This window comes from Ictalurus furcatus, chromosome 26 (assembly GCF_023375685.1).
Source record: "Ictalurus furcatus strain D&B chromosome 26, Billie_1.0, whole genome shotgun sequence".
Lineage (NCBI taxonomy): Eukaryota > Metazoa > Chordata > Actinopteri > Siluriformes > Ictaluridae > Ictalurus > Ictalurus furcatus.
The window spans coordinates 14,940,877-14,950,818 of NC_071280.1; the positions used below are offsets into that span (position 1 = coordinate 14,940,877).

Below are 9,942 nucleotides of genomic sequence, written 5' to 3' on the forward strand. Positions count from 1 at the left end.
AGTCTCTGAAGGAACTTTTATTTAAGAAACAATATGTCCGAACAGACAATTTGCAGCAGCAACTTATTCTCAGAATAAAATTAGATTTTATATATAATATACATACTTCAATCAAGACATTACAGTTCAAAAGGACCCTATACACCCCAACAAACATTGAATAAAACCTGCCTAAAAATGCCAGGTTATTGTCGTACACAGACATTCAAGGTTAAATAAATGGAATCAAATACAGCCCTTGTTTTTATGCCTGTGTCCAGCCTTCAGTCCTGAGAAAGCGCAGCGTGTCCTCGTAGCCTTCTTGATGCAACTCTTGCATTCGGAGCAGGGATGGCGGAAACAAGGCCTGGTTCAGTCGTTTGATGTTCTCAGCGGAAAGCTGAGAGGAGAATCAAAAGCAAAGCAAAGATCAGTGCCTCGGCTCAATACGCACGCTACAGCATACCAAATATATTCTTATAAAACACTAGAATGTTGCTTAAGGCAGCGGTGGCACAGTAGTCGAAGGTTATGAGTTTAAATCCCACGATTAGTCCGAATACAAAAACATCAGCGTAAAAATGTAACGCGTTGGTCATTTACAGGGAGAAATCGCAAAGCTGCTGAATTGCAAAGGTTTCAATATTGCTAATAAGAAAATCTTAGCAGGTATGAAAAAACAAACTGGCATGGACACGAGGCTTACTACTGGCCCCTCCAGATGAGCACCAAACCACAGTAAGAAAGCAGTGAAGTAAAAATGTGATCGCTACTTAATAATAAGCAGCTCCTCCGTTTATACGGTACGGCCAAACCATTTGAATTGAAGATAGATTTTTATTAAAGGCCTTTTATGAAATGAAAATATTGGCACATATGCATCAACCCAAGTTTCTACCAGTGTACATGACTAATTCTACTATTTTCCCTGACGCAGAAGTGAGTAGATTGTCGAATACAATATAAAACAGAAGAGCGCACCCTAGTGTTAGGTCAGACTCACTGTAACGGTCATGTTAGCCAGTCTAAGGTTGAGCTTCCTGGGACCCACATGAGGCGGGCACACGTCTTGCAGGCCGCTGAACGGAGACACGGTGATGGTCCGTCCCACAGCAAGGATGGGAAGACTGTCTGTAAAACCCCCATCCATCCATTTCTACTGGAATAAAAAGCAAAAGAGTGTGTTTGCAGGAATGGGATAAAGGCTAGAAACGATGATTTCATCCAGACTTAATATAAACGTCGCCCAACGTGACACGTGTACTGTCACGTCTCAAATTAAAGTGCATCCACGGACTGCCATCTGACAAACAGGCTGGAATTGACCATCCTGAAGTAATTCACTATGAATCAAACACACACACACACACACACACAGAGTTCAGAGCTGAGACGCTCGCTCAATCTCGCTCTCTCTCACTCACCTGGCCCTGGAATTCCACTGGCTTCACTCCTGCATACAGAGGAACAAAGCTGCTGGCCAGAAGAACCTGCAAGACAGAAACAGACAAAGACACGGCCATCAAAGAGACAACTCAAAGATCAACAGAGAAGAAAAAGAAGAAAGAGTGAGAGAAAACACGCTCGCAAACTAAGGAATGTGAAATAAGGGTGTGTGAGAGTACACTAAGAAAGGAAGAGGTTCACTAAAAGGAGAAATTAAGGAGGGTGGGAAGGAATGAGAAAAAAAAGTGTGGATGGGATAGAGGGAGAGAGAGAGAGAGAGAAAGACATGAGAAAAATGAGAGTAGGAAAGAACAAATGGGGAAAAAATTTAAATGGATGAAGTGAAAGACATGTACGGGGGAGAAAGAAAACAGGATGGGAAGGGGTGATAAAAAAAAGGAAACAGTATGAAATCATGAAAGAAAGCAAGCATGCAGGAGCAAAAGTAAAAAAAAAAATCAAATAAAGGGACAACAGATGGAAAGGATAAAAGAATGAAAGAAAGAACCAGTGAGAGAGAGAAAGGGTGCAGGAATAGTAAAAAAAAAAAAAAAAAATGAAATAAAGGGCCAACAGAAAGAAGGGATGCAATGAAGAAAGGACAAAAGGATGAAAAAGAAAGAGTGCAGGAGGAAAAGTGAAAAAATAAATAAAAGAAAGAACCAGAGAGAGAGAGAGCGCATGACAGAGAGAGAGAGAGAGAGAGAGAGAGAGAGAGAGAGAGAGGGTGCAGGACGAATAGTAAAAAAAAAAAAATTAAATAAACGGACAACAGAAAGAAGGGATGCAATGAAGAAAGGACAAAAGGCTGAAAGAGAAGAAGAAAGTGTAGGAGGAAAAGTGACAAGAAAAAAATAAAATAACGGGAAAACAGGAAGAAAGGATGAAATGAAGTAAGAAAGAAAGAAAGACAGGTTAGATGGAGGCCAACGCAAGAGAACAGGAATAATAAAGCGGATGCAGGAAGAGACACACAGAGATGGAGGGAGAGATAGCAGGAGAGAGAAAAATAAGAGTGTTAATAAAATCAGAGTGTCAGTGTGACAGATCACATTGTGTGTTAAATTACTGCTTACAGCATCACTAACTGATGCGCCGTGGTCCGTCCCCTCGGAGCTGATCTATAAATCATTTTCCGTTACCCTGAGGAGTGTGAATACCTTAATGAGGTGTTCTCTGGAGGGGAAGCTGGACACCATGCTGTTCCTCCCTGTCCTGCAGTTGGTGAGGGAAACGTGGAGGCGCTCGCTGGCCAGCAGGTGAGCGTCAGGAGGCAGGATGTGCTCGATGCCGCCTCTAGAGGCCGGGGACAAGACACGCGCTCGTTTGTCATCTCTGCATAATTAACAACGCCGCCAATTCTCCCCAAACGCCATCCCATAATTACACAATCTGTTTGGCCAAGCTGCTTGAGTCACAGCGCGGGAGGTGATGGAATTCAGTTTTGGACTTTTTATTTTATTTATTTATTTATTTATTTTACCAGATGGATGGAGGCCTCGATCACAGTTTATCTGAAGCCAAGGCAAGTTTAAAAAAATATATATATTTTATTGCAGTGTCAGTTTTATCTGTGTTCACACTGAGTACATCTCACACACACACACACACACACACACACACACACACACACTCACACTCACACACACACAGGAAGAACTTTTTCATCCAGATCTCTTCTTCTTCCCTGACAGCTCTAATATGGCTGTGGTGCGAGATATGCTCTCGCTCGCTGTGCCCAAAACGGCATCGCTGATTCATATTTCATGGCTCGGTGAAATAAATGCGTTCTAGAGAGCGTGCATCGAGTTACCTCAAGGTCAAGACGGTCCTGTTCTTTCTCTAACACACACACACACACACACACACACAATTATCTTGTAACCACACAGCACATGGACGTTCTCTCTCTTTCTCAGTCTTTACCATGCTGCTGCTATTTAACAGGATATCTTACGGGGGTCTGGGAAAAAAAAAAAAACCCCACCATGCCAAACGCTGGGTAAGGGGAAAAAACGGATGGAAGCGTGAGTGCGATTAAGTTAATGTAGAGGCTTATTCGTCTGTTTTATGAGCCGGGCCTCGCCAGCAGGGGGGAAACGTGTGATAATGGTTGCACAATAAATGGAGGCTGACCGCCCATTTTGGCACTAAACCTCAAGGACCCTGAAACACAAACGATATTAGACGGGATGAAATGGGTTCGGCTCTTGAGCTGAGGAAGATACAGTGTGCACAAAACATAGAGCTGGCATTACCATGTCACCTACTGATACTAAAAAAATAAATAAATAAAATCCTCATTGCATTTACACAAGAAAAAAGAATTATATAGAGTTTGGAAGAATTCAATGTTTTGACAGTATAAAGTGTACAAAAAGCGTAATTTTTTAAATCCCTTTTACGCCAAATTTAGGATTTAGGAATAATACAAGACAAGTGTGTTTACATGAAAATAATCCAAGTCGGAGCGGTGTGATGCGGCATGGCGCAAAGCAGAGTGCCATCACCACCCTGAAGTGGATTATTTTTGTATAGCCATTTATTTATGATGAACACATCATACATTTTAATGGTTGAGGAGACAAGTTCATTCCTGTTATCGCTCATCACTCCCGCCAGGATTTCATGATCGCAGAAATGAACGCAAAACAATTTCGTGCAACTGCGATTTATAGATGCACCAAAAGCAATGAATTAAACTACAGTCCTAAATTAATAATAAAAACTCACTTTCACTGCACCTTGTGGTTTCTCTTACTCGCTGCCTTTAGGAATATTATTTTGGATGAAACACAAGTTTGTGCTTGTGCATCACTGTCGTGTTTCCCTGCTACACAAGCTCCGCTTTTTAAAGTTTGATCTTCTCCGTGGTGTTAAATATATAATGCTCCCCTGCCTTAGAGGACTTGGAGGTCGCACACTTTCTTCCTCAGTCACTTGACAATTTCACCTCCATCTGATGGTGACTGAGGCCACGTTGGGAATAAAAGATAACGCTGACAGAAACAGTAAACTGAAGAAAGTCATTGTCGGTGACTCTGGGTGTCTGCTAAAGCTAGCGGCGTCACATTACGTGCGTATATCATGCGCAGTCGACTAGGACGCGGCTTATACTTCCAGTTAGTAAAAAAAACCCACTAGTGTTCCATTTGAGATGATACTACCTTTCTAAAATCCACACACTAGACGGTAGCGTACATAGTGCATAGTGTAAGTGTATGATACGTCATGTGGGACACAACTTTAGCATTTACTCTCAGAAGCGTGTTTTCGGAACAGAAGTAACGTAATGAGTAAATGTACCGCGCACAGACCGACTAGATTACAATAACGAGATTCGTTGACAACGATTTTCATTATCGATTAGTTGTTGCAGCTCTAAATCCAATTAATAAAAACTGTTAGGACTAACCTAACTGAGGTTCATCTTTAAATTAAAACAGCGGAATAATTACATTATAAGACCAATAATCACAATCACAATTCGTTCTATGCTCAAATGGAGCTCATTCTGCAGAGACCGACATTATTTCAGACATTATTACGAAAACATAAGCAAGGTGACTGAAAACTCCATTGACCGCAACTACTTGTTACACTCTACTGGGACTCATAGGTATCTAGTTGTTATGGTAACGGAAACAAAAGCAAAAAAAAAAAATGCTAAAAGCAATTCCCTACATGTGCTCAAAGTTGCTTCTAGCAATTTCAATGAATTTCTGTGCTTTTGGTGAGGTGTCGCCAGGTATGCTTGCTCTAGGTAGCTAATATTTTAGCCTGGCAGTTCTCTTAAAAGCACTGTAGTAAAACTATCGTTTATTTTTCTAACAAGTGAGCTATATTGAGCATTTACAAATAAATGTAATCGTTATACACTTATACAATCTAAGGAGATGGCCAGGCTAGTGACCACAAAATGGAGGACAATTGAGTCATCTTAATTACAGCTATGTTTAAGTCAACAGCAGTGTGAAAATTTGTTTTCAGCACCATTTTACTGTAACCATTCCACTGCTATTGAATAGAAGCTTTCAACTTGAGACCCCACTGACCCCTGGTTTAAAATCATAAAGTGTTCTTCATGTGCATTCTGTTTTCATAGCGCATGCTATTGAAAGCTTACACAACGTTCATAATGGTTCCATATATTTTATATATATACACACACACACACATGCACACACACACACACACACACACACACACACACACACACACACACACACACACACACACACAGAACTGTGCAAAATTCTTAGGCACATGCAAAGAAATGCTGTAGAGCAAAGATGCCTTCAAAAAAATAACTAAATGAAATGTTTCTCCAAAATAATACAATAAAGAGCAGTAAACAGTAATAAATGAAACAGCGGCAATATTTAGTGTGATGACCCTTTGCTTTAAAAAATAAAAATAGTCTCTGGTAGAATTAGTGCAGTTTTATAAGGAAATGTTTTTTTTTCTAAGTTTTATTGAGCATCTTTCAGAACCTGTCAGGGTTTTTCGGGAGACTTTTGACTGTCGCACTTGCTTCTTATTTTTGCAGCAAAATCCAGCAGACTTCATTGTGTTTTTTGTCTGAAAGAAAAGTGTCTCTTAAACTTTTTGCTGCTTTCTTTACTGACATACAAACATTTTTCTGTAACATTTCATTTTGAGCTGGAAAACTAATGGTTGGAAATCTAAAATATGTTTGTACTGACTCAAACTATGTAGAAGTCATAAAATAAAACACTATAACAAGGTTTGTACTAAAAAAAATAGGGCACTTAAACTTTTGCACAGTACTGTCTATGATTATATATATATATATATATATATATATATATATATATATATATATATATATATATATATACACACACACACACACACACACACACACACACACACATATACATACATATACATATATAGGTTTAATGGCTGCTGTTGCAGAACAGTCCTGACCTCACCTCAGCTCCAGCATGAAGTCGTATCCAGGTGTCATCGCACCAAGCGTCTGTTTTCGGACATTGCTGGCAAATCTGTAGGTAAACTCTTTACAATGCTAGGGTAGAAGAGAAGACAACAGTTAAATGGTTTAGGCAAAAAGTTTGATCTAGAGACAAAATCTGTTCCTCAAAGTGAAGCCTTATTTGAGTTGGATTAGTTTCATTATAATCAATGTGTTGTCACTGTTGTTTTCGTCATTGTTGTTGTCAGTGTCATTGGTATTTTCGTTGTTGTCTTTGTCATTGTCATCATTGCTGCTGCTGCTGTTGTCATTGTTGCTTTTATTGTTGTCATCACAGTCAATGTTGTAGTCATTGTTGTTTTCATTGTCATTGTCATTATTGCTGCTGCTTTAGTCACTGTTGCTTTCCAGTGTTGTCGCCATAGCCGTTACTGTTTAGTCGTTGTTTTAATTCTCATTGCTGCTGTGATTAACTTCACCTCCAGCTTGTCAGGAGCTGTGATGAGAACAGCGGCCACCAGAGCTCCAGCTGATGCCCCAGTGCAGGCTCTCAAACACGACAGCAGCCTGTGTCCATGTGTGAGGAGAGCATCGATTGTGCCAAGATGATAGATACCCAGAAAGCCACAAGCAGCAAAGGACAAGTTGACCACTGCCATCACTGCTGGGAAATCAGCATGATTTACAGATTACTCTCAGCTTTCAATCAGTCCACCTCAATTTTACTGTTATTCCATCGAATAGGCATATACAGCAAGTTGAAATATCGTACCTCCAGCCATCACTGTGCAATATACAAGACAAGATAGATGCTCTGTAGGCTGGACTACACAGTATATAGTGTAAACATTGCAAAACTACAGTTCCAGTGCAGCAGTTGCATTACAGGAAACCACCATATCTACATTTTAAACTTGAAATACAAGTTTTTACATATAATAGTTAAAATAATTATGATGTACAAATTTCTACCCTGCTCAAGTTCAAGTCAGTGGCATTGTATGTGTAAAACTTTAAAATAAATAAACCAAGTCCCATGACTTATGCATCTTGAAGTTGTCTTCAACTTTGTAAAGTCACTCATGTATTCCTAAACGACTCACCTTCACTGCACAACAGTGGCAGCACAGCGACCTGGCTGCATTTAAAGATGAAAACATGCACAAAACGCGTTTCCGCTTAACTTCCGGGTATGAACAGGTTTCAAAATAAAAGGCTGAGCTTAATGGGTTATCATATATGTACTACCGTACTAGGTACAAAAGTATGTAGAACACATACTAAATGATACATATGCATACTATTTAGTGCGATAATACGATACAGTATACATCATTTTGCTGTATGCTAATTGCTAGCACATTTACTAGAAATTATAAATATAGTACACAATATATTTGATAAATAAAGAAATATTTTCAAAACGTTTTGAATCTTATGTTTCCAGTACATAGACAACAACAACAACAGTTCATACAGTACAAGAATTTTTTTAACACACACACACACACACACACACACACACACACATATATATATATATATATATATATATATATATATACTATATATTTTTTTTCTTGTACTGTATGCACAGTTGTTGCTGCTGTTGTTGTTGTTGTTGTTGTTGTTGTCTATGTACTGGAAACATATAGCCAACTAGCATACATGGCTACTTTTCTATAGCATGTATAAGCAGTCAAGAGCTTTTTTTTTTATTTATTATTCATTTATTCATTTTGAAAGAAAATCAAGTAAAAATCTTAATATTAAATTTATTCCTTAATCATTTGAACACTGAAATTAATGATTTCCCATCAGTGGATGAGCACAAGTCATGCTTTTCTGTACCATGTAGAAGCCGTTGAATTAACCTATGGGATTTTAGAAGAACAATTCAAGAAAAAATACTTAGGTTAAATGAATTCCTCAATCATTTGGACACAGATATACTGATACTGATCATTTCCTATCTGTGGATGAGCAGGATCAGAGCGGGCTTCCCGATCTAGAAATTTGTAAGCTGTATTTCTGTAACTTGTGCTTTCATTGTATCATTAATTATCATAGTTTATATTAATTATTCATATAAGTTTGGAGGAAAAGCTGGCAGGCTAACACACTACTGGCCAAAGGTATGTGGATATCTGACCATCGCACCCATATTTCGTTTTTCCCCAAACTGTGGCTACAAAGTTGGAAGCACACAATTGTCTAGATTTCCCTTCACTGGAACTAAGAGGACCAAACCATTTTCATCATCATAAAGGACTTCTATTTTGACCTTTGATCGTGACAATGCCCATGTGCACAAAGCGAGCTCCATAAAGACATGGTTTGCAAAGTTTGGTGTGGAAGAACTTGAATGGCCCAGGCTCTGACCTCAACTCCACTGATCACTTTCAGGATGAACTGTAACCCCGACTGCACCCCACACCTCACCCAACGTCAGTGCCTGATCTCACTAATGCTCTTGTGGCTGAATGAGCACAAATCCCCACAGCCACACTCCAAAATCTGGTGGAAAACCTTCCCTGAAGAGTGGAGGTTATTATAAAAGTAAAGGGACCAAGCGCCATGAATGCCTATGGTTTTATGATGTAAATGAGCACATAAGGGTGTGATGGTCAGGTGTCCACATACTTTTGACCATATAGTGTATCTAGCATTCACTAATCATCCGAAGGACATTTAGGAGTGTGATATCATTATCACTATCCTGAGGGCACCAAATATTAATCTGTGTTTATGGTAAATCAATTTAATGCACAATGTACAGACCCATGTGTGTATTGGTGTGGTTTCAGTCTCAGAAATGGGGAGGATACTAGGCTGGAGTGCCACTAATTCTGTTTCTGCTGGATAGTTTTGTATATTACAGCTTGGCTTCTTTGCTACCATGTGGTCAGTATCCTACAGTGCGTGTCTTCTCAAAACGTGTTAGTGGAATTTGAAAACTTGTTAGAGGAAGCTAATGCCTGTCCTTATAAAAAAGTGCTTGATCTTCAAACTGGATGGACCTAAAACAAATTCCCTTTATCTCAGTCAGTTGAAACTCTTGGCCACACAATAAATAGACGTATTAGTGTGACACTGGGTGCAGCTCTTGAGAGACTGACAACACATCCTTTATAAAGAAGCATGGCCCGCTAAAGATCCATTAGCCCTTTGTGGTTTAGCTCTAATTGTTCTCGCCTTGACTGGACTGAAGTTTAATCGCTCAGCGTTGTCAGTGTGTAAGGCAACAGCCAGTGGGAATGTGTATGACCAGATTCATCAACAGTCCTGGAGAAACTGTACTGCACAGTTTTAGTGGTTAACCTGCTATAACCCGTCTGATTCATGACAGCTCTATGTAAATCTCAGAGGTAGGTTCCTGCCACATGTCTTATTTATACTGCTATCTGTGTATGAATCTGCTGTTAGCTGGATCTACAGGCATGTGAACGGTTTTTGAGTTTTCATAAATATAATAAAGTTAAATGTACTAAATGTATTAATGTACTAAAATACATCTTTTACATTAAATACAAAGAAATATTTTACTGTTATACACT

The 9,942-nt window shown here is 39.2% G+C and overlaps 1 protein-coding gene across 4 annotated transcripts; it reads right to left on the minus strand.

Annotated features, from left to right (window-relative positions):
• On the minus strand, positions 1-7,537 carry pnpla4 (patatin-like phospholipase domain containing 4). Of its 4 annotated transcripts, none has more exons than XM_053615559.1 (7): positions 7,489-7,537; positions 6,865-7,046; positions 6,384-6,478; positions 2,586-2,721; positions 1,404-1,469; positions 983-1,135; positions 1-379 (listed from the first exon to the last, which is right to left on the minus strand). In XM_053615559.1, the coding sequence occupies exons 2-7, from the start codon at positions 7,042-7,044 to the stop codon at positions 245-247; spliced, it is 765 nt and encodes a 254-aa protein (XP_053471534.1). In that variant the 5' UTR covers positions 7,045-7,046; positions 7,489-7,537; the 3' UTR covers positions 1-244. The 4 variants fall into 4 exon arrangements, with proteins under 4 accessions (XP_053471534.1, XP_053471535.1, XP_053471536.1 ...); XM_053615560.1 differs by having other exon boundaries at positions 6,865-7,049; positions 7,489-7,516; XM_053615561.1 differs by lacking the exon at positions 7,489-7,537 and adding an exon at positions 7,358-7,481.
• Between the last annotated feature and the right edge of the window lie 2,405 nt (positions 7,538-9,942).